Raw genomic sequence first — 24,682 nt, forward strand, 5'->3', positions numbered from 1 at the left:
ATACATCAAACCAAGAGAGATGAGAGTTCTACAATAATTATTAGAGAAGCAACAAACCTTGAGCTAAACCTTGGATATACAATCAAGTATTCAAATCATCATCTTCAAGAGGAACACTAGGATATTATTCAAGATCTTTCCTAGAGAGAGAATCCATTTATGTTAACCATAGATAGTGGTGACCACATCATTCTCTATGGAGCCTAACCATAGGTTAGTATTAAAGACCTTTCCAAATGAAAGAGACCCATCATACAAATCATAGCTTTACCTATTTAAGAATAAGTGACAACCATTGAACTAAATCATTAGGAGTTAAACCATATCATTTGGGAGTGGTGAGATAGCCAATGCCAAATGGAGTAAGATCATATCTATGAAATGATGAAGTAAAGTAGCAACTAATCCAACTAAGCATCTAGGTGGAGACGTAACCCTTTATTATCTGATGAGATCTTGTGAACATACCATAAACCCTAGAATAATCCATTCCTATACAAGAGAGCTCAAGATATAGTGTTACACTCAAGTTAGTTGAGGAACACTTGGATTCAAGGGAGAGACCTATTATATATTCAAGTGGTTAAACCATCAATCCTTGAGAGAACTCCAGGTAATTATCTCAGGAATTCTCCTGGGATATGATCTATTGAGACAACCATAGTAGGACCATCCAGGAAAATAAAACATGAATACTATACCCTAGTTGATCAAGACAATGTTTGACCATGGAAGTGAGAACCTCAGTTAATAAGAGATCATTAGGAAGCCAAACCTTGATCATTATAAATTGAGTGATGATCATAAACCATAAGAACTTGAGGTAGAGATATTAAGAACAAGTTGATCATGCCTAATCCATGATCATGCTTTTGAGATATGTGAGGATAAGTTAAATCCTAAAAAGATAAGCAGATATCATTTACCACATGAAATCATAGGGAGGTAACTAGTAAGAAACCCTAGGCTTGGATCCCAACCTTAACTTGTGAATCACTTGGTGATCATAAGTAGAATCTTACCACATTTACTTTCCACCTATTCTTCACTTAAGAACCACAAGAAAACCCTTAGAGTCAAACTCTATACTTTATATGGTGAGAAACCATCAATCCATATGACCAAAGTTAACTATAAAAAGAACTATAACCACTGTAGTTACTTTAATAATTAATTGAGGATAATAATAGAAGTTAATTGGTAGAAGATAAAACCAATTCTCAAATTCTTAGTAATTAGAGAAGCACATGAAATATTAAGCAAATAACCATCTTATCATGGTTAGGGGAGATTAACCCTAGCACATGCAATATGGTGTCATTTCATCCCTATAACCTAAAAATATAACTCAAACCTAGTTGGTGCATCACTTGGGTAATCACAACTAAAACCTAAATCATAAATTGAGATTCAAACCAAGTACCATTAGGTGAATATAATTAGAACCCTAGAATTGCCCATTAGCTAAATTCTATGCTTCACTAATTAAACTTCAGAAACATCTAGTGCTTAAAATCACAATTGAAACCCATGTGTGGTAATCAACCACCTATTCTTATAACATAAACCAAACCCTTATAAGAGTAATGTCTACTCTAGGTAATTCAAGGTGTTATTAAATATAATCCTAGTGCCACCTTTGAAATGTGGTTATAATAAAAACCACAAAACCTTAACAAGAAAGTGCTCACATAAAATTATGTGCAAGTGACAAATTCCCTAAATTGAAACCAACTCTTAATACAACCTTTAAAATACTTTGAGATGAAAGTATCAACTATACTAATCCAAATAATTGGATTCACAAGGAAAAAGAAAATTAAAAATGAGGATATAAACTCATGCCTATTTATTTTTGATAAACACATATGTATAAACTTCAATCAAATACAAAATACTTTCTTCAAATAGGAGAGTGGTCTAATAATCATTGCACTAACTCTTGATAGAATTAACATAATTGAAATACCTGTAAAATAGAAAAGAGTTAAAAATTGAATTCAAATCTGGATTCAAAATAGAATTATAAAACAGAAAATAAAAGAGAAAAAGAAAAGAGGGGAGAAAAAAAAACCTTACCTAGCTTACCTGGCCGAGCAGCCCACCAACAGCCCAGCAGCATCGGCCCAACACCAGCCCAGTACCTCTTCGTTGAAATATCAACGGGAGGGGGCTTCGTCCTCATCGTCTCTGGGCGCGGGGACGATAGCACGACGACGTGCTCGCCCCTCCATCTCGCTGTCGACCTCCCCTAGCTCGACGTAGTGACTAGGCGCGCTCTGGAGCCGTATAAAGGATCAAGACGAACCATAGTTCACTTTCTTCTTCCTCTGCCTCACATTCGCCCCCAATTCCGAAACCCTAACTCCCGGACCTCCATCTCTCACCGGCGATTGGGGCAGCCCCGTGCCTCGCCGTGGATGCTCCCGTCACCGCCATCTTCTCCTCGTTCACCTCGTATACGCGTGCAAGCTAGGAAGCCCCGGATATGGCGAATTTCGCCATTTCTTCCGACCACCGCCACCGCGGCCATTGATGAAATCGTCGCCGTCTGAGCTTCCTCGACCTTCCCTTCAAGCCCTTCGTCATCAGGGTGAGCTCACGCTTCTCCCGAGCTCCTTAATATGCCCTGGCGTGCCCCGTAGCTTGTCATCACCGTAGTCCGCCGTGTACTGCCACAGTTAGAGCTCGCCGGAGTCACTCCGGCGACCTTTTCGAGGGGGCGCCGCTACCTTCTGGTTCAGCACGTCGCCCTGAGTCGCGCCAGCATCCGCGCAGCCCCGCGGGAGCGCTCCAGCTCCGGCGACCATCGCCACTGGCCGCCGGTGAAGGCCCTGGTTGCCACCTCACCGCCACGGGGGCAGCCAGCGTGGACACGGCCCACCAGTCATGGACTGTGTGGGTATGCTGTCCGGGTAGATTTAGGCTTTTCATTTAAATTTAAATTCCAGAAAATACTGCAACTTCGAATAATTATAGAAAAATCATATTAACTCAGAAAAATAAAAATAAGACATCAAAATTCTTATAAAAGTAAATTCTATTTAATAAAAATATAATATGAAATTTTTATTTCTAATAAAAATTTAATTGTTTAATACCTGTTAATTAAGCCTTTAATTTAATTCTAAATTCAATCAAAATTCAATAATTAGGAAAACTATCTAAAATAAATAAAAAACCAGTAAGAAGTTGAATAAAACATTATAACTTATTTTCTTTAATTATTATTTTGTTAAATCCTTATTAGAAGGATTTAAACCTAGTTAATAAGTATCTTAATTATTAATTCATTAAAAATAATAACATATCAAATCCAATATTATTTTTATTTCAAAGATATTAATAATTTCAACTTGATAATGAAGTTCTTAACCTAAGAACTAAATAGTAATTATGAAACCTAGTTCCATTTTAAATAACATTATGGTTTCATAATTTCATGTGGAACCCTAAAACCCTAATTCAATTATGCACCAAACCCTAGCTCCAATAATCAATATGAAACCTAATTTGCTTCTAACCTAAAACCAAGGTTAGAACAGGTGATCATGGTACTTTATTTCAAATCATAGAACCATCATTAGCAACTAAAAGACATACCTATGTCCACATAAAATGTAGAACCCTATCACTAGCAAATTAGTATTCCATGTATGCATATCACTAAACCTAGTTGATCAAGTAGGATCAACCAAGCTTAAACCCTAGTTTCAATTCCCAGAAACATCAACCTTACTATCCATGCTTAGCATCACACCATTGTGATGAACTTCAATAACAACTATGCCAAATCTTAAGCATTACCTAATCATATTCCACTAAACCCTACTAGTGTGAAATACTTAGGAACCATTCCATCTAAGAACCAACCATTCTTTACTTAGGGAATTAAATAGCAAACCTAAACAATCTCAACCTAATTGATATACTTCTTATTATTTAAGACGTATGTTCTTCAAAAGTTATTCTTTTGAAGTAAACCGAGAACCATCATCAACCCTGCTTATAAGGACCTATAAACCCTAGCCAGCTATCACTAGCAAGATAAACCAATCTTGATAGCACCCATGTGGAATTAATTGCTTAAGATGCCTAGGCTTAATTCAACAATACAAGCCCTAGTAGTTGATGAATCCAACTAGGTTGTGATCCATCTAAACCTTACTCCAGAAATTAGTTGAAACCATAGTAAACCATAGAACTCCACAACCCTAATTATCATACTTGTTCTTTATTAAAGATAATGTTCTTCAAAAGTTATTCTTTTGAAGTATATGATAATTAATCATTAACCATGCCATGTAGTGCTAAAAACAACCACTATTCATTACATGTTAGGATTATACCAAATGTTATAGTTATGTGCTATTAATATTTGTTATGATATATTGCATTACCTGTTTATGATACCATGTAACCACACCTGAATAAGAACCTTGTATGAGAATCATTCTAAAAGTGCAACACACCCTGAACTAATCAATACCACTCACTAATCCTAAATCATCGGGGTTAGGTCACGCTAAGAGCGATTGCATCTCATACTTATGCATTATTGCATCCCTGCCAATCTTTTAAACATCGTCCTTACCGGACGACGATGCTATTTCAGAATTTGGAGTTATTGCGTATCGAAGACCTTGTCTGCATAATCTTGCAGCCAAGAAAGGCAAGTTCATCACTTGCTCATGTCATTTGAGTATTTCTATCAAATTACTTGCAAAGTACTATGGTTATCACTATTGCATAAAAACCAAAACCACTACTTTCATAACTATGAATATGACTATGTGGTGGGCAATGGAACCATGGATTGTGTTGATATGGTGGAGGTTCCATTGCAAGGGTTTATATCCATCTAGGATTAAACAACAAATGTCGCCAGTGATTCTTGTGCCGTAATAACCGTGTTAACCATAAGATCTGAAATGGGACGGACTAGTCAATCGTATTTCCACCTCTTGTACATCAACGGATGCGCTTACCGTAGCAGTTGTATCTTGCGGAGCAACTTGTGGGTGGGGAACCCATTCTAAGTCCCCACGGTTATGCTGTGCATACCGTAGCGGTTGCGGCTTGCGGAACAACTTGAGGGTGGGGATCCCACTCTAATTCCCCACGGTAATGTGGTCTATGATGGGTTGCAGCTACCGACGAAGGAGTTTGGTTCGATCCCAGACTGTTGTCGTGGTCGGGGTCCGTCCTTAAATGGTGTAAGTGGACCGATGAGGACCCAGGGTCGGGGTTTGCAACAAAGGGTGGGTGTGCGAGGTAGCGGAGGAATATGATTGGCTATGACCTTATACCGGGCCTCACACCAAAGGAAGTGTGGACAGGAATGTACACCTGGTTGGCACCAAGTTTAAGATCTCTTATGGGTAAAGCAACACACCTCTGCAGAGTATAAAGAACCGTGACCTGTCACTCCCTGTTCCGGGATATGGAACTGCGAACGCGGCCGAAAAGGAGCTCCATGAAGTTCTAGTAAACCGGTGAAGGCTGACGGACATAGTTCTTCTGAATAAAAGCAACCTTTTGAAGAAATGATTATAAAAACCTGCATTGGTATTAGACTTTCTGGTCTAATGCCGTAGCTAGTGCATTAAACACCTCTTTCCTATAATGAACTTGTTGAGTACGCTCGTACTCATTCCACTCTTAAATCCCCTGCTTAGATATGGAGGCCACGAAGGAGGATCTACGGTGCAACTCGAAGGCCGAGGAGTCAACAACTACTTCAAGAGACAGGACCCTGTCAGTGGAGTCAGATACCACATCCAACAAGGAGAAAACCTAGTTTAGCCATAGAATGGAACTAGCTTCCTAAACCTAGCTCCTACTTAGCTAGAATCTATTCTTAGCCTATATAGCTAGTTAAATACTCTACAAATAGAGTTCGTGATAGAATTAGACTACGAGTCATTCTTCTGGAGTTATTTGCAGTTTTACCTCATTGTAAAGTAGGAGGCTATGATGATCTTATGTAACAGAGTCAATGTTGTAATTCTATAGACATGCCTTGGACCCGCATATGTTTCTGTTGTACCACTCTGAGCGATATAATACTAGTGGAACGGTGTTTCCTTGGTGTTATATCAGACTTGCATACTACACCATGCAGTGGTATGCCGGGTCACCACACCGCACCACTAGATGGCCGGCGCCCCCTCTCTCCCCAAACCCTAGCCGCCCCACTACTCCTTCTTCCCCGCACGCTTAGCGAAGCTCCACCGGGATTCTCCACCGCCACCGACACCACGTCGTCGTGCTGTCGGATTCAAGAGGAGCTACTACTTCCGCTGCCCGCTGGAACGGGGAGGTGGACGTCGTCTTCATCAACAACCGAACGTGTGACCGAGTACGGAGGTGCTGCCCGTTCGTGGCGCCGGTGATCAAGATCTTCTACGCGCTTTTGCAAGCGGCAAGTGAACGTCTACCGCAGCAACAAGAGCCTCATCTTGTAGGCTTTGGAATCTCTTCAAGGGTGAGACTCGATAAACCCCTCGTTGCTACCGTCTTCTAGATTGCATCTTGGCTTGGATTGCGTGTTCGCGGTAGGAATTTTTTTGTTTTCTATGCAACGTTATCCTACAACTACGTCAACAAATTTGCGTGAGCTAGTTCCATTATTGCGAAGTTTGTCGATTTCTACCTCATCATGGCTGCTCCATGGCATGCCACGTCGAGCTCTCCTTCTAGGGCCTAAATCGGTTCCCCATCGTACCACCACAACCGAGGATTAGTTGGTTATCAACACATCCCTTAATTCCACTCTCTGCAAGGATCGACTCCCGCTTCACTTTTAATTTCTGCAACACTGAGAGAGTTGAGCCAGTATGACCGATTTGGTTTTTCCCCTGCTCACATCAAGATTTTCTAGCTAATTCCTTCTCCCGCGCGCAGGAGGCGAGCGGCGCTGAAGCCTGGGCAAGCACCGGGTAATAGGGGCCCCACGTCTGCCCGTGACCCCTTGTGTTATTATCATTCATCATTGCGTCAACTAATTTGCGTGGGCTAGTTCCATTATTGCGAAATTTCTTGATTTCTTTATCATCATGGCTGCTCCACGGCATGCCACGTCTAGCTCTCTTTCTAGGGCCTAAATCGTTTCCCATTGTACCACCACAACCGCCTCCGAAGCCACCCCATGGCGCTAGACTTGGTGGAGGATCAACACATAGCCATAATCCATATTTTCGATCCTTATATTCATGAACTCCCTATCGGCAATCCTTATGCTCGTGCCGTAGGATCCGTACACAACATAGAAGTTAGCAAGTTTTTCATCTCCTCTACCCACGAGAAGCCATCACATGGCTCAAAAATAACTTCCCAATTGCAAAAGAGCGATGACCATGTGAAAGGATGAGATGTCGCCTAAGGGGGGATAGGCGTTTAAAAAAACTATTACAGATTTGGCTTGTAAAAATGCAGAATTAAACTAATGTTTATTTTATAAGCACAAAACCTAAATATGCTAGACTCAACTAAGTGCAACAACAACAACTTAAGCTTAGCAAGATAACACAAGATATAAGACACAAGTGATAAGCAAGATATAAGTACTTCAACCTTGATGGCTATCACAAGGAAAGTAAACTCGGGTATAGTTATAACTGAGGCATACAGAGATAAATATGTATTCCCATGTTCCCTCACACGAAGTGAGGTACGCCACGTTGGAAGACGCGGGCTACCACGAATGTCTCTAGAACGCCACAAAGGCTCACCTTCTTCTCCAAGCCAATACCAAGAAGGACAAATGCCTTTCCCTCATGGTTTTTTTTTTTTCACTCCGGAGATGGCAAGCCCCACAACCACTTCAGAAGCTCCACGAAGGAGAAGTTCGAACCTCTTCACAATCTTCCACGAATAGGTCACCGGAGCACAAACCGCGAATCCAACTAGGAGGTAACCCTCCAAGAGTAACAAACTCACAGTATCTCACTCGAATTAATCGTAATGGAGAGCTCAACACTATGCAAGGATGCAAAACAAGAACACCAAAGGTGTTCAAATCCTTCACATTCAAATCCCACCAGAGCAACAAATGCTTGGGAGGAATTAGAGAGGAAGAACAAAGGAGGAAATCAACAAATGACTCCAAGATCCAAACCCCGAAAGTTTCTCTCACTTAAAGGAGGAATTGATTGGTGGAGATTGTAGATCTAGATCTCCTTTTCCAAATCCCTCATGAAGATGAAAAAATCATAGAAGGGAATGGAGAGGAAGCAACCTTTGGAGGTTCAACAATGGAGTATGAGAGAGAGAGAGAGCAAATAGAATGTTTGACCCTTACGTCCTCAAGGAGGAAGAATGGCTATTTATAATCCAAGGAAGAAAACAAGCCATTTGGGGAATCTCTGCGAATCAGTCCGACAGAAACTCAACATCGCCATACCAGCATGCTAGACCACTCGCCAAAACCGGTTCACCAGTGCACAAGGCTGGCTGACGAAACAGGCCGGCAGGCCAGGATGGCGCCTAGGCTAAACCGTTTCGGCAGGCTGGGATGGCACCAGGGCCTGCGCCAGACTAGCCGGTGGGCTACATGTCCTTAGCAAAGGGCCGTCCAGTGTAGCACTTCGGCGGCACCGACATAGGGCCCGATGCATCGCCGAATGGACCAACGGGGAGCGCGGTATTGCCGGTTTGCTCGCCTGTATTCCCGTAGACTTACCAAACTGCAGTTCTCTCAAAAGAACTTAAGCTTTCACTATGTTCCCGAACTCCGATTGAGATGAAACCAATTTTGTTGGAAAGATAACGACGAATAGAACCCCTCCAAACTGAGAGCTGGTAAAAATATCCAAACTCTCCACATGATTTTGTTGGAAAAATATTGTTGGAAATATTAGGAATCAATACAGGATATTTTTACACAATTTTAGAAGGGCAACCTCTCCAAACTAAGAACCGGTAAAAGCATTCAAACTCGAAAATGCAATAGAAGATGCATATAAATTCCGTTTTTGATAAACTTGGGCTTGTTGAAACGCTAGCAACAAGAGTAAGAACCCCATTCAGAGAAACACTAAGAAGCAACAAGAATAAGGGATGCAAAGTATGCAAATGATTGAGCTCCATAAGACGATGTGACCAAGTCCCAATCGAAGCCCATCTTGATAGTGCAGCTATCTATCCTATAACCTAGTCTCTCAACAACCACCTCGAGACCGGTAAAAGCAAAACCTACCAAGGTCATACCTTTGCCTTGGCATCCTGCTTGATCTTGATAACAACGCTTCAAGCTTCATTCAAGCTGGAATGCATCACTTGATCATTGTTACTTCGTGAAGGCTCACAATTTGCTCCTCCACATATCACTATGGGATAGAATCATTAGGGGATCAAATGGACGACAAGCTTCAAGCATGACCTTCTCGACATGCTTATCTTTAATTTTCCCTTCTCAACCTTGATCACAATTACCTCTTGATATCATCCTCCCACGGGCTATATGAGATCTTGATTTTGATGCATGCCCATGGAACGATATCTAACCTACATAGACACCACAAACACACATATATGATAGGTTCGTTCATGAAGCATAATTGATGAGGCTTACCATACCGGCCACAAGATCACATGCTCCAATGTGGTACAAGCATTATGCTTCATATGTTAATCAACTTGAATTCAATCTTTGCTCTTAGTCTTGGTCAACCTTGTATCTTTTCATGATATATCATAATATCTTGACATCCATTGCTTAAAACATAAGCTAGAGTATGGCTAAATTAGAGTGTCACACAAGAAATCCATCTTCACTTCTTCTCTTTGATCATATCATACTCTTCTCTTCAGATCGATGATCTTGATGCTAATACTCAAGGTATATCACTATCATGGCATCCACACATGAATCCAACACATGTACAACAAGAAATACCTATAGAGTTTTCTTTTATATAAACTCAAAGAAAATATTAGTCCGTATAAATTGTCATTTATTACCAAAACTACACATAGGAGCAATGTACCCTTACACCATGTATCCATGACACAATCCTAATCCCCAGGCAGAATACTTGGACAATGAACATATGTTGCTCTGAATCATACTCTTTGAGCTAGATTCCACGTTGCCCTCATCTCTACATAGAATAAACCTTGGCTGAACGACTCTTCAATTTTAACCCTTACTAGGGCAAGCAATTGCATGTTTTTCCTAATCTCATCCTCATCCACGATCATGTGATGCATGTCCTCCTCCTTATCTGGTAGCTCCAACATCTAATCAATCGTATGTGGGTTTTTACATTTAGATCCTCCACTTGTCCCCGTGTTTGCATCCGAAGCATACAACACCTTTTCATCACCTTGCGTGTGTTCCGAACCCTAACTTGAAACTCGTTACTCTAGCGTACATACATACCAATGCTGACATGAGATCAAGTCTCCCCCTTAATCGTCCTGGGCAAGAGGGTGGCCAAGGATTAGAGACGAAGAAGGATATGGCCTCGCCCCAGATTCGCCGCTAGGAGGAAGAAATCCTAGTCACCTAGGGAAAAAACTCTTCTAAGAACCCATGATTTTATTAGGGTGTGTTCGTTTTTTTGGATGGGGTGGAACAGAATGGAACCATTCCATTCCACTGTCACGGAACCGTTCCATCCCTGTGTTTGGTTTGGACAATTTTTTTTGTCACGGAACGGTTCCATCCCTGTGTTCGGTTTTGAAATGGGATGAGAATGGAATGTAATGGGTGAGATAGTCACCCGATTAATTATTCTAAACTCGATTAATTATTTGCTAAACTTGATTAAGTAGTGCTAAACTTGATTAATTATTACTAAACTTGGTTAATTATTGGTAATCAGCATGTGACAGTCACCCGTTCCACCTCATCCGGCCGAATCGGAGGAACCACTTCATTCCGGATCTAGGGGGAATATTTTATTTGGAGGAACCACTTCATTTCATTCCAGTTTGCAACCGAACGCAGGAACAGGCTCTGGGTGCGGAACGGTTCCATTCAGTTCCACCCCATCCGCAAACCGAACACATCCTTGATATCGATTTTCCTACTCAGTTAAGGCTAGTTGTAGCTACTAGCAACTGCAGCCGATGAACCAATGAGTAAATACTTCCTCCATTTCAAATTAAGTGTGAGAGCTCTGGTTATATTTGATCTAGATAATATGTTCACTTATTTTGAAAAGAAGCTGGATTAATTTGGAAATTGGAGAAAAGAAGGAAAACAGAAGTGCGGCGGATGGGAGTTGGCTGACAGTGGGCCACTGCCGCGTCGGTGAGCGAGTCTCCTTCTTCCCAACAGACAGGGCCATCGCAGTCCTCTGTTATACCTGCTGCTGTCTCTGAATTCGAAATCACATCTTCTCCATCCGCCCGTGTTCAGCGTCTCCTTCTCTCCTCCCACTCCGCGCGGGCTTCGGCGAATCCGCTTCCCCGCACCTCGGCGGCGGCGGCGGCGGAAATGGCGAACCCCCTCGCCGGGCTGCAGGACCACCTCAAGCACGCGCGCGACTACGCGCTGGAGGGTCTCTACGACACCTCCATCATCTTCTTCGACGGCGCCCTCGCGCAGATCAACAAGTGAGCACCCCAGGCCCCTAACACACCCATCTAGATTAGGCCTAATTTGGAGAAATCAACTTAGATGTGGAATTCGCGTGGTCGGGCCTAGTGAGGATCTCCGGATTTGTTCGGTGGGGATCCGTTCGATTGCTTCCGTATAGTGGGTTGTGGTCATTTTGCTCTGAGCGAGGAGCCTTACAGTTGTTATGTTGTTAGTCTTGTCATTATTTAGGGTTGAGAAAATCATTTTCTATTTTCACCGTTCTGCCGTCATATATGGCTCTAGTTAGGTCAAATCCGGCTCCGGTGTAAGTTTAATGAACTTTTGAGTTTCGACTCGATAGCTTGGGCTTGTTTTTTTTTTTTTTTTTTTTTTTTTTTTTAATAGATTTAGAGCTGTTGAAAGCGTCACGGTAGCTGATGTTTATGATTTGGGTGCTTCAGAATAATATCAAGCGATGCATGTAAAGCCTGTCTGGAAGTCAGAAAAGCAACCTTGTTTATTGTAAAGTGGCAATGGCGTTTTTCATGGTTGCATAACAGACATCGATGCTCTATTTCATCTTGAAACTTTCAAAACAATAGCGGTGTGAGTTCACTAAAACAGCGCATTAGACAATCCTTTTGCGGATCAACTTTCAGTTGCATTATGCAACTGTTCCAAAGAAAAATAGGCTCCTGTTCTTGTTCATTTGTTTATTATTTACATATTTGAAGGTAAAATGATGGATGCGTGAACATTTGTTATACTATTAAATACTTAGAGAAAGCATTTTACCTATCTTGGTTCTTTATCTTTAGTACTTAAAAGCTTAATATATGCACTTTACTTGTTCTCCTTCCTGTTCTGATAGATAAGACTTGATCATGCAGGCATCTGACTAATTTGGACGACGGTTTCACTCGCACAAAATGGATGAAATGTAAGCAAGCTATCAGTGAAGAGGTGGAGATTGTGAGGCAGCTTGATGCCCAAATGAAGTCCTTTAAAGAAGCTCCTGGGAGTGGGACAATGCGGTCCTCATCGCCTCCTATTCGCTCTAATAAATCATTTCTGTTCCAACCGTTGGATGAGTATCCAACATCATCGCCACAAACCTTTGATGACCCTGATGTGTGGGCGCCTCCAAAAGATACACCAACCCGAAGGTCAGCAAGAGGCCAATCTAGTGCCAAAAAATCCTCCCAAGATGGAGCTTGGTCACGGGGTCCGTCGAAGACTGGAACACCTAGCCGTGGTGCAAAGCCCAACGGGAGTAAATCAAGCTCTGTGGTGAGATCATCTACTGCTTCTGGCGCTGGTGGGAGGAAAGGAAAATCAAGTTCAAGCAAGGGTGATTCAGCGGTAATTTCTGTCAAGCAAATATTCTGTTCACTATAAATTCTTTATTTGTTTTTTGTTTTTTTGCTGCTGTTCGTTTCCTCTGTCTGCACCCGTGAATGAGAAAATACACATGTTCTGCATATGTTTAAGATATTAGACTTGTAGTGCTTCGTTTTCTTTTGGCACTGTTTACTACCTATCTGCGTAGTGCAAAAAGGACGGAAGCTTCACGATATAATCTAAGATACATACTCCCTCTTTTCCATAATTCTTTGCCATGATTGTATTCAAATTTGAACTAAAACCACGACAAGAATTATGGAAGGAGGGCGTACTTCTTTTATAGTAGTGCTTGTATGTGTATGGCTTCAAAATGTTTGTAGATCCGTTATTTCTAGCATACCTTCTTGGTGCATTCAAAGTAACAATTTTCTGCAAGGTACTGCTGAAGTCAATCACATGATGCCACTCAGTCCAACTTAGCACTTCTTTTGTATAAAGCTAACTTGGGTTTCTCCATTTGTTCCTAAAACTATTTAAGTTTGTCCTAGTGAGAAAACACGTCTCTTTAGGACCTGTTTGGGTTGCAGGATTTACAAAACACAGGAATAGGAAAAAAGTAGAAATAGAATGCCATGGCTTGTTCAATCCTTTAGGAATTGAAATCACAGGAATTTGTATTGCATGTTGTTTGGTTGCACCATGGAAAAAGCATTTCCTTTGTACGTGCCGAAGACGCAAGTAGCCCAACGACAGGCTTGTGTGGAGTTGAATAGAGGTCTTTTGGCGAAACTGGGGAGGAATTGTTGTGAAGGATTATGTGTTTGCCATAGTTGTTATAGAAACAAGGGAAATTTTCTATGAGGTTGGACCTAAGGGAAAAATTCCTATGGGATTGCATGCAAAGTAGACCATAGGAAAAATTCCTATGGGTTCAAATCCTACGAACCAAACAAGCGCTATAGGAAAATTCCTAATGAATTGAACCCTACAGGAGGAATACCATCATCATCTATTTGTAGTTCCTTGCTGTTCATATTTCATAGAGACAAAATATGATGGTGCACACAACAAGAATGATGTTGAAATCACCAAGCATCTCAAAAGCAATCATCGACTGAAACAAGAGAGCATATGTTGTTATTTTTTAAGTCAAGGAACTGGAATATTCATGTATACATTGTGTAAAATAATTTTCCTCTCTTGTTGAGTACCTTTATATGACATTCAGATTTCTTGAAATTTCTAATTTTCTGATCTTTTTGTTTCAGAGTAGCGACGCCGAAGAAGGCAAGTCCAAGAAGTCACAATATGATGGGCCAGATGGGGACTTAGCTGCCATGCTTGAAAGAGATGTTCTAGATTCGACCCCAGGAGTGAGATGGGATGATGTTGCAGGACTTAGTGAGGCCAAAAGACTCCTTGAGGAGGCCGTTGTGCTTCCTCTCTGGATGCCTGAATATTTTCAGGTAATGATTTATAATTTGGACTATGCTATTGTATGGACCTCCTCATACTTTCCACAATAAAGCGTCTGTTATTTTATTCATCCATTCTTGCTGCTATTTAACATCACGGCCAAGGATAATGTTGCTGTCTTTATTTGACAGCATGTGTGAGTAATCTGTACATCACACATGGCAATCGTTCTTAAATACGACCGGTTTTAGGAAAACTTCATTCAGAATTATGTTCCAATCACCCTAACCACAATTTGAGTTTGTAACATTAGTAAATTATGATATTCCATGTAGTATATTATCTTCTCTCTTGTAACCTTTTTCATCCAGTCTAAGTTGCATCTAGCCTCATCATGTCCCTTTGGGTTTTATTTCTGATCAGGGTATTCGTCGACCTTGGAAAGGTGTTCTTATGTTTGGCCCACCAGGTACTGGAAAGACCCTTTTGGCAAAGGCAGTAGCTACAGAATGTGGCACAACATTCTTTAATGTTTCTTCTGCAACATTGGCTTCTAAATGGCGGGGGGAGAGTGAGCGCATGGTCCGTTGTTTATTTGAACTTGCAAGGGCCTACGCTCCAAGTACTATCTTCATTGATGAAATTGACTCCCTATGTACATCTCGTGGGTATGTGCACATACATTTTTCCGTTTGCCATGCAAGTTCAATTTCTATTGATTACTGCCAAGATAATGATAACTCCCTGAACAGCTTGTATCATAAATGAAGACACTCTTAATTTCTTTGTTTGGTAAACAAGTTACGTTTTGTAGAAGAGAATATTTCATGCTTTTATATCTTTCTTTTTAATAAAGCTCAACAAGCAAATGACAGAAAAATCTGAAATTGGTAGTTCTTTTATTTTATTTATAATCATTAGAAAATACTATGTCCAGCTTTATCAGCTTATGTATTTATTCAGAGCTTCTGGTGAGCATGAATCATCGAGGAGGGTAAAGTCTGAACTTCTAGTGCAAATAGATGGTGTTAACAATAGCTCTACCAATGAAGATGGTCAGCCAAAAATTGTTATGGTTCTGGCAGCCACCAACTTTCCATGGGATATTGATGAAGCACTCAGGTTGGCAAACTATTTTCCGTGATATTTGCATATATTAATTTCTTAGAGTTGTTTCTGTTAGTATCAGAACTTCAGGAATAATATCCTGTTTTATACAAGATCATTGATTCCTTGAGTTGTACTGCTGTTGGAGTCCTTCAAAATGCAAAGAATCCTTTTGTTCAGTTCATGCTTCATTTCTCATTTACCGCTTATATGGCTTAAAATCAGAGCCTTGCGCATTTGTAACTTTTGTCACTGGTTAGTTTCATAAGGCCATAAGCCTTGTATAGATGTAATTTCCTGGAAGAAATAGGTTTATATCTTGTCTAAATTTAAAGTCAGTTCAGCATGTAAGTAGAAACACTTTGGATGAAGGACTAGAGCAGTATATATGATTGAATTAGTTGCTCCATGCAGACATTATACTTCACATTTACATCATTCACTAACATTTAAATCAGTGTGACCTTCTTGGCTAGAGTCATATCTGGTTGTTTTGACTTTTGACTGCTCTTACGCCTCTACCGGAACCGTCTATTGTAAAAACATCTTTTTTCTGCAGTGGGGACAACAACCTACAGCTTCTGTTATTTAATTCTACTTGGCTATTTCTTTGACAGTCAACGTGCTAGCTACATGCAATTATTGCAACTATATTTCTTTTACTACACTTTTGGTACATGTGTCTTTTTAACTCGGTGTATCTTGATTGGCTCAGGCGGAGGCTGGAAAAGCGTATTTACATTCCACTTCCAAGTTTTGAAAGCAGAAAGTCACTCATCAACATTAATCTTAGAACGGTTGAGGTATGGTGTAACTACAGTACTAATGCATTTCTTGCTCATATTTTCTTCTGTTGTTATATGTTCGATGTGATGTCTTTTGTTGTTTCATCCATTGGTACCGCGATGTGATGTCTTTTGTTATTTCATCCATTGATGCCGTTCATTTATCAGTACCGCGGTGTCTTATTTGACAATAAATTACCGTTTCGTATCTCCGGTTGCTTACTGCTTTTATACCAACAGGTATCTTCTGATGTTAACATCGATGAAGTTGCAAAGAGGACTGAAGGCTACAGTGGCGATGACCTTACAAATGTTTGCCGTGATGCTTCGATGAATGGCATGAGGCGAAAGATTGCAGGCAAGACCCGTGACGAGATCAAGAACATGTCGAAGGACGATATCTCGAAGGACCCAGTGGCCATGTGCGACTTCGAAGAGGCTTTGGCCAAGGTCCAGAAGAGTGTTTCACCCTCTGATATCGAGCGGCATGAGAAGTGGATGGCGGAGTTTGGATCTGCCTAAATCATTGGTTCTCGTTTAAAGCTTGCTAGATTCTGTGTAATCTTTTGTCTGTGTGTGTGTTTTCCTGGCATTTGCTTTATGTAGACACGGCCATATGTTCGTTTAACCATGTTCCGTTTGTTGATTCTTTCACTGGAAATAGTGTTCTTGTTGTTAATTCTCGAAATATGCTTTGTACTGCCACTACTATCACTAGACTTCCATTTGCACAATCAAATTTTCTTTATCTAGATTCTAGACTGGTGGTATGCTGCTTCCGCGGCCTTATGTTCGTTTAACTATGTTCCCTGAGCCTGGTAGGTTATTAAAAGAGAGGCCATAAATAAGCTTGGAAGCGTTTGTTGATTCTTTCACTGGAAATTTGTTAATTGTGGAAGTGGTATGTATTGCCACGACTATCACTAGATTTACATCTCCGCAACCACTCTACATAGCAATTTTGGGAATCCGACTGCTGTTACTGCATCAATGTTGCATGTATGGTGCGTCTGCGTTGAACAAAGTTTGCTCTTTCGTGGGCTTCGCTTACATATCTGAAGACACCCGCCTCTGACTCTCAGCTCTGGTCGTGTGAAGCGATTTTTGGCCGTCTCAGACCTTGAGCAGGTATGACCCTGTCACCAAGACCTTGAAGACCCCTATGCTGTGGCTTTATTTGCGGCCTGGTATCGTAGCCTGCATCTCCTACTTCGCAATCTAGTTGAAGACCCTCATTTGACTTCTTTTCACGCGAGGTGGTAGCATACATCAACAGTGCATGCTTCATTGCATGGTAAACAGGTCGGCAATACCAAAATACTCTTCATAAATAACGAAAAGAAAAACAATCTAAAAACGCAAAAATTAACGCCGTTGCCGGGGATCGAACCCGGGTCACCCGCGTGACAGGCGGGAATACTTACCACTATACTACAACGACTTGGATGTTTATTTTGCAATCTCAAGCTACTCATAATTGACAAACCAATCATGTTACGGGCTTAACCTGTTTTATCTTCCTTGTGTGCAAGGTAAACTGTAGGAGGTTACAGGTTGGTGATAGTTCAACTCCGCCTATTCGGCGTTCGGCTGCAAAACTGTACTACTGTATAATTAAGTTTGTCGCAAGCCGTTGTAGCCTTGTCAAACAGAGGAATATATAGCCAGTGCCCTAGAGTTGCCAAGCCGAACAATACCATGCATGCTACGTGCTCATGCTATGTACTAGCTGTAGCCAAAGATGCATGGCCTGATTCAGAAAGGCGCAGGCAGAGCATTTACCCTTCTTCCTCCTCTGCGTTGCCCTTGCTCCTCCCACGGCACCGCCGAGACCGAAATTAAAAGCATCTGGCGTAGAGTACAAGAGCAAAAGGAACGAAAGAGGGCGCGCACAGTGCGCGGGCTTGAGCTGCGCCTGGAACATGCTGGTGGCCGTGAGCCCGTGACACTCGAACGGAACAGTGACGAGGGATCTTGAGCAGCTGGAACAGAACACACGAGGGCTAGCCGCTGTTGCTGCTGCACGCGCATGCTACACGGCACGGCACCGTGCTGCCGGCACACTGTTGGGGCTGGAGAGGCGTGGCGTGGGCGCGTGGCGGTGTGGGCTTGCGAGTGCGGCAGCACACGTACGCTCGCGCGCGTGGGCGTGCGCCGTGCCATGGCGCATTGGCGCGCCGGCCGCCGGGGCACACGCACGGCAGATGCCATTGTGGGCAGCAGCGGTACGGGCGCGCGCTGTGAGCCATAAGTAAAAAGCCTCGCGCTAGCTGTGCTGTGCATGCACGCACGAACGCCAGCGGCATCTCGCGATCTCCTATCTTGTCCATCCTGCCGTGCCGCTGCCGGCCGCGCGCGCGCGTCCGTCCTTGCCGGCCGGCCGGTACGTACTTGACACTAGCTAGCTCGCGGCGGGGCAGCCGGCCCTGGCTTGCCTCCTGCTGTCCTGCAGTGCCGTGCTCTTAGCTAATAGCTGCCCCTGCATGCTGGTACGTGTCCTCCTTTTTCTTTATTCCTCTGGGCTGTGCCGGTACAGGGAGACGTACGTGCGCTTTTGCTAGCGCCATGGCTTGTCAAGGTCGGATGGCGCCGGTCCTATCGAGCGTGCGTGTGGATCGGTGGCGCATGAAGCGCGGGGACGTTTTGTGCGTGGCCGCTAGCGTCAACAAGGGGAATCAAAGTTTTATTTTTTGGTGACACCCTATCACATAATACAACTACTGTGGTACACCATCTAACAAAGTGCCTAGAGGTAAGGGCATCTCCAGCGGCGCGAGGCAAACGGTCGCTGAGCGACCGTTTTCATCCGCCGTGACCGGAAATGCGTCTGAGGCCTGTTCCAGTGGGGCGACGCAAAGTGACCGGGCCGTCCGCGGAGACGCAAACCTGACCCAAATATGCGCCAGGTTTGCGTCTCCGCGGACGCTCGGCGGTCGCGGAAAATGTCCGCGTTGGGTACATCCGGGCCCGGTCGGCAGTGACTAGGTAAGCAAAAGATTTTTTCATTACTATTGATTGGCTAAAAGGACCATCTTTACAGAGATGGTTAGTCGAGTTAACCTAAAACTACAACGGCCGTACCTACTCGCCGTCGCGCGGCCTACGCCGGCCTCGGTTACTCGCGATGTCACCCTACTATCGTGCCGGATGGGCCGGCGCCGTCGTCAGCGGGAGCGCTTCTTGCACTCCGCGCGCCGCGCACGCCGGCGAACGGACTGCTCGTCCTGCCGCTTGCGGCGTTCGAGGACCTCGGCCAGGGAGCTGTCCCACAGGGCCGTCACCGTCGCAACGGCCACCTTGGTAGCCGCCGCCTTCGCCGTCGCCCGGGCCTCCTCCTCCTCTGCCGCCGCCTGGACCGCCGCGGCCGCCGGGCCTCCTCCTCCGCCGACGCTGGACCGCCGCCGCTGCCGCGTCCTCCTCCGCCGGACCGCCGCCTAGATCGCCGCCACGTCGGCGGCGAGCGGGCCTCGCCTAGCCGCCGCCGCCACGGCTTCGTCCACCGGCGGCGATGGCGACCTCCAGCTCCCGGTTCTCTGCTCGACCCGCGCGGGAGAAGGGCCCTACGCTGGAGCGAGTCCAGTCGGAGCACATTAACCCCCGACCATGGCCATCGCATAGGCGTGGGCTTCCTCCTCCGCTAGCCAAGCTCGACGGCGGCCGGGCGTCCCCGGCCGAGGACTCGAAGGACGCGAGCGAGAACCAGCTGGTCACCGGCGCACTCGAAGCGCATGGGCACGGGGACGTCGTCGTCCGCGATGTCGTGGATGACGGCGTCGGCCGGAGGCCGCGATGGCCGCCCGCGCCTCCGCGAGCTCGGCCCTGGCGTCGGCGAGCTCGGCCATGGCGTTGGCGATCTCCGCCCTGGTCGCCGCGAGGCGCCCTTCCGCGCGCTCTGCCGCCTCCACCTCCGCGACCTCCGCCTCCGCCGCCACCACCTCCAGGTCCAGCTGCTGCGCCTCAACGCCGGCGGCGGCTACCTCGTCTTCCTCCTCCTCCGGGTGGAGCCGGCGGCACATGTGAACAACGTGCTCCCAATTCATGTGGTCGGCCATGGATGGATGGTAGCTTGAGGTGTGCCCGTCGCCCCCGCCGGTGTTCACCATATATAGCCACGGCGGGGGCGGGAAACGGCGTTGGCGCGCAGGGCGTTTCCCGCGCGCGCGAACCACCGGCGAAACTTGCCAATGTATTGGGCGCGCGCGGGAACGATCGTCGCCGCGCGGGAACAGTTAATCGCCGGCGGCAGTCCTCGACGGGACGTAAAACGCCATTAGCGACCTTGATGCTGTCCCGGGATAAAATATGCGTCCGCACCGCTGGAGCTACCCCCGACGCAAACGGTCGCCCTGGCCCACAACGCGTCCGCGGGCCGGCGCAAACGGACATTTTGGACGTCCGAAATGCGTCGGCCCGCTGGAGATGCCCTAACACACACACCAAAGTGCCTAGAGGTATTCTCCCATTTTCCCCTTGATGTTAGCTGATTGTAAACTTTAGTTTTGATCGAATTTGTCCAAATCTTGGAAACCCTAGCATTTCAAATAAACCCAACATACATGGTTGATTCTTGTTGCATTGGCAGATGGTGGTTGTTATGGTTGCTATGAAGCATTATGCTTACAATTTGTAGGTTAGGGTTCTTGGTAGATTTGCAGATTAGGCCTAATGTTTGATTATGTCGCTAGGATTCTGTGTGTGCCTTGCCATGAGTACTTATTGTTTACATTTACATATATGTTGTAATTATTTAGGCAACATAGAGCCGGATCCGGATGAGCTTAACTTGGTGTTTGAGTGTTGTCCTAACCATGCCGAGGTTTTGGAACAATTGAGGATTTATTTGCATTGGGATGAGTCAAGTGATGTTGTTGAGTTGGAGGGAGGAATATTGTGGGGGTTTGGAATGCACATCCCTCTGGAAGACAATGTGTATCAAATCGAAACAACGTTGGGTTGCATACAAGGAGGCGGTAGCGGAACAGAATCACAAGACAAGACTCTCGAGTTGTTTGTCACGAAAAAGGTTGATGCTACTTTGTACTTTGACTTCAGGGGTCGAAGTATCTGCAAGCACAATGTTGTGGGTATACTTCATGGGTGTACCATCGACAGTGCCTAGATCCGGCAAGCCCGGGTGGCCCATAGATGGTGATGTGGCATGTGGCCCATCGGGCGGCCCAGTTGCTGTTGATCTTGAAGGATGAAGTCTAGCCCAAGGTAGGGAAGCCGGATCCCAACCGACCTTCGGAGGAAGCCGGATCCGTGGAGGCCCATATGGAACCCGGATCCAGTATGACGTAGACGGGAAGGCGGATCCTTGACGTACACGGCAAGACATTGTGCCGTAGTTAGGCAACCTGTAATCCGGCTAGGACTCTCCATGTAAATCCTAGATCCGTGCGCCTTTATAAGCCGGATCCCGGGAGCCCTAGAGGCACAACCACAACTCATTGTAACAACGCGAAAGCGCCCAGATAATTCCAGACAAGCAGCAGTAGGCCCTGACATCGTGCATGTGTTCCGAAGCTGGGTAAATCGCGTACCACCGTCCCGTGTGCACTCCGCCCTAAGGCCCCTACTTCTTCTCCCCCTCGTGAGGATCCCTCCTCCGAGGCACCGTCGAATAGGCAACGACAGTTGGCGCCCACCATGGGGCCAGCAGCGTCTGGAGGCCGGAACCGGGAGGGTTCCGCCATGGGAAGCTACGACGACACCATCGCTGTGGGGCGCGTCCTCTACGCCGGAAATCTTCCGATCGTCCCTCCGGATGAGTGCTGGATTCCGGCTAAGACAAACCCCATCAAGCTCTCCATCGTCCCAGTCGGCGGCATACACATCTTCATCGGCGAAACCGTCGATTCTGACGGAAACGCACTGGTAAGTAACGCTAACGCGACCGCTGTTGAGCAAGACGCAGTCGCGAAGGTCCGATCTGAAATGCAGGAGCTTCCCAAAGAAGATTCCTCCTTGGATCTGGAAAAATCAAAACCCACCCAATCCGCCCCTGAGCAGGAAGTAAAGGTGGAAGACCAATGCAGATCCGCCTGGGTCTCCCAGGTGTTAGAGAAGCAAAGGTGTCACTTCGTACACTTCTTGGCCCATACCGCCGGAACCGCCCCTCAAGAAGCCGGAGCTGGTCCCGAGCAGGTTGAGGCACTGGAGAACAACGTTGCTCCGGATCAGCAGGAGGCTGTCGGAGAAAGCAGCGCTCCGGCTGAAGAATCAATCCTGGGAAACCTAAGCCCAATTTCCGGGGATACCCCCTCCATGGATACGGAAGAGTTCGATCGCAAGGTGAAGGAATATGGATACGGTGATCAGCCTGAAGTTGAATCCGCCCAGCCTAAACAGGTTCTCGCAACCTTGGCAGCGCTGGATCAACGGGAATCAGAGGATGAAAACACCCAATCCGACCCACAGCCATCCCATGCAGGATCTCCGCTCTCGCGGGAACAACTGCATAAGGAAGTCTTGTCTCCAGAAGAACTGGTTGAGCAAGCAGGCATGGATGCAATCGCGCACTCGGATATCCTCAACAAACCCATTACCCCCGAAGATGCAGCAAATGCGGAAGCTCTAGAAGCTAAGAGACAGGAGATGCTGGCCACGACCAAAAAATTTGCCCAAACCGCAGCTGCAATGATTGACGAGAGGAAGGAAGCCGCGAACTTTGTGGATAATTTTCTCAAGCGAGAGCGTGAGGTGGACGAATCACTGGTGAAAGTCAAGCAACTCCGGAAGCATTGGGAGGAAAAAATCACTGAGGCTCAATAGGAGGTCGATAAGATCCGGCGAGAAACTATAGCTCCCCGTAAGATCACCTTCGCAACTCCGACCGAGCAACAGCCGTTCGCTACTCCGAAGGATAATATGAAGAAGGCTGCGGAGATCTTGTAGAAAAAAGACGAGGAGATCGACATCGACTACGTCCGTACGCTCGTTGCTTCAGCAATGAAGCAGCAGAGCAAGGAAGATACCTTGCGTAGGTTGGAACCCAATCCTGAACATTGCATCTCTACCGCGCAGAAGGACGCCTACGGCAATCGCCATCGCGATGATGAATCACGAACCGGATCCTCGGAACGCAGAAGGAAAACCAGAGAACACCCAAATCCAATCCATGTACCATCAAAGACGCCTCTGTCAGATCCGAAGAAGGGAAAGGATGCAATGTACACTGGTAAGGACAAGTACCGCAATCCCTCACCTCCACCTAATGGATATCCGCGTCCTCCACCTCCTCGCCGCCGTAGTCCAGCCGGAAACACCAGACCCCATGGGCTTGGTGGAATCAATATCCGCGACAACGTGCTGCCCTCAAGGAACAGGAACAGGGAGCGAACGCCGGAACCTCGCCGGAGCCAGATCAATGATCGCGAGCCTGAGCCCAGGAGGAGTCGGAACGAAGAACGCGACCCGGAGCCTCGCAGAAGCCGGAACGGCCAAGGCAGCCAGCACCAAGGTGAAGGCAGCCATCGAAGCCGGAGTTAGCATCACGAGGGGCGGGGAGAATCAGAAGGCGGAAGCAAAAGGTCGCATCGCCCCCCTCGCAGGTCTCCCTCACCACCACCTAGAGGTGGAGGAGGAGGTGGAGGCGGAGGCGGTGGCCGGAGATCTCGCTCACGCTCAAAATCCCCCCGCAACGGCTCGCGTGACGCGCGGGAACGTCTCAATGAATACAAAACTGACTACATTGGCCCAAAGTGCTTTGGCAGGATGATTCGAGAGGAACCAAAGCCAAGGATGAACCTCAAGCTACCCGGAAATCTGAAGAATTATGATGGCACGGAAAGGCCGGATACCTGGATTGAGGATTACTATAATGCAGTAACCTTCACCGGAGGAACCCCTAATATCGCCTGCCGCATGCTTCAGCAGTACCTTGTAGGTCCAGCCCGGATTTGGCTCAGCGACCTCGAGAAGAACTCCATATTTTGCTGGTTTGACCTGAAGACCGCCTTCGAAAAGCACTTCAGGGGCACCTACAAAAGGCCTGCCACAACTAGCGACTTACAAGCATGTATCCAGAAGAAGGGAGAAACATCAAGAAACTTCCTCACACGATGGTTGGCTACCAGGAACGAGTGCGAAAACATCGACAATTGCACAACCATGCACGCCTTCATAGGTGGATTGCAGAGAGGAGGACTGCTGCGGCACAAGCTCACTTGCTTGGTCAACGCAAATAAACTGACCTTGGATGACATGATCACCATAGCCAGCGATCACACCGCCACCGATGATGACGCAGGCGGAGATCTCGCAGCTACAGCAATTCCCCTGCATCAGCAGAAGAAGAACCGTGATAACGGTAACAACATCGGCCGTAAGCGGGAAAACCCCCCTGATGACCAGAAGAGTGGCGGATCCGAGATGGTCGCCATGGCTTTCCAGCGCGGAGGTCAAGGAGGCGGAAGAGGCCGCGGTCGCGGAGGCGGAGCCGACAGAGGCCAGTGATGTCTACGCCCCCCTCCTTTTCCTGTAGACAGTGTTGGGCCTC

The 24,682-nt window shown here is 45.8% G+C and overlaps 1 protein-coding gene and 1 non-coding gene across 2 annotated transcripts; one reads left to right on the forward strand and one right to left on the reverse strand.

The window, feature by feature from the left end:
- Positions 1-11,297: 11,297 nt before the first annotated feature.
- On the forward strand, positions 11,298-16,934 carry LOC127343361 (katanin p60 ATPase-containing subunit A1). The gene is made up of 7 exons (XM_051369479.2): positions 11,298-11,565; positions 12,421-12,892; positions 14,143-14,340; positions 14,714-14,958; positions 15,254-15,412; positions 16,113-16,200; positions 16,423-16,934. The coding sequence occupies exons 1-7, from the start codon at positions 11,447-11,449 to the stop codon at positions 16,702-16,704; spliced, it is 1,563 nt and encodes a 520-aa protein (XP_051225439.1). The 5' UTR covers positions 11,298-11,446; the 3' UTR covers positions 16,705-16,934.
- A 617-nt stretch (positions 16,935-17,551) lies between these two features.
- TRNAD-GUC (transfer RNA aspartic acid (anticodon GUC)) lies at positions 17,552-17,623 on the reverse strand. The gene has a single exon. It is a non-coding gene; the product is annotated as a tRNA-Asp (tRNA).
- Positions 17,624-24,682: the final 7,059 nt, after the last annotated feature.

This window comes from Lolium perenne, chromosome 3 (genome assembly GCF_019359855.2).
Source record: "Lolium perenne isolate Kyuss_39 chromosome 3, Kyuss_2.0, whole genome shotgun sequence".
NCBI classification, from domain to species: Eukaryota; Viridiplantae; Streptophyta; class Magnoliopsida; order Poales; family Poaceae; genus Lolium; species Lolium perenne.

What these genes read in the sequence shown, in the direction of transcription:
- LOC127343361 (XM_051369479.2), top strand. Translation starts at nt 11,447, where the DNA reads ATGGCGAACCCCCTCGCCGGGCTGCAGGACCACCTCAAGCACGCGCGC. An exon ending in GGATGCCTGAATATTTTCAG is followed by an intron (nt 14,341 to 14,713) that starts GTAATGATTTAT and finishes ATTTCTGATCAG; the next exon opens with GGTATTCGTCGACCTTGGAA. An exon ending in TTAATCTTAGAACGGTTGAG is followed by an intron (nt 16,201 to 16,422) that starts GTATGGTGTAAC and finishes TTATACCAACAG; the next exon opens with GTATCTTCTGATGTTAACAT.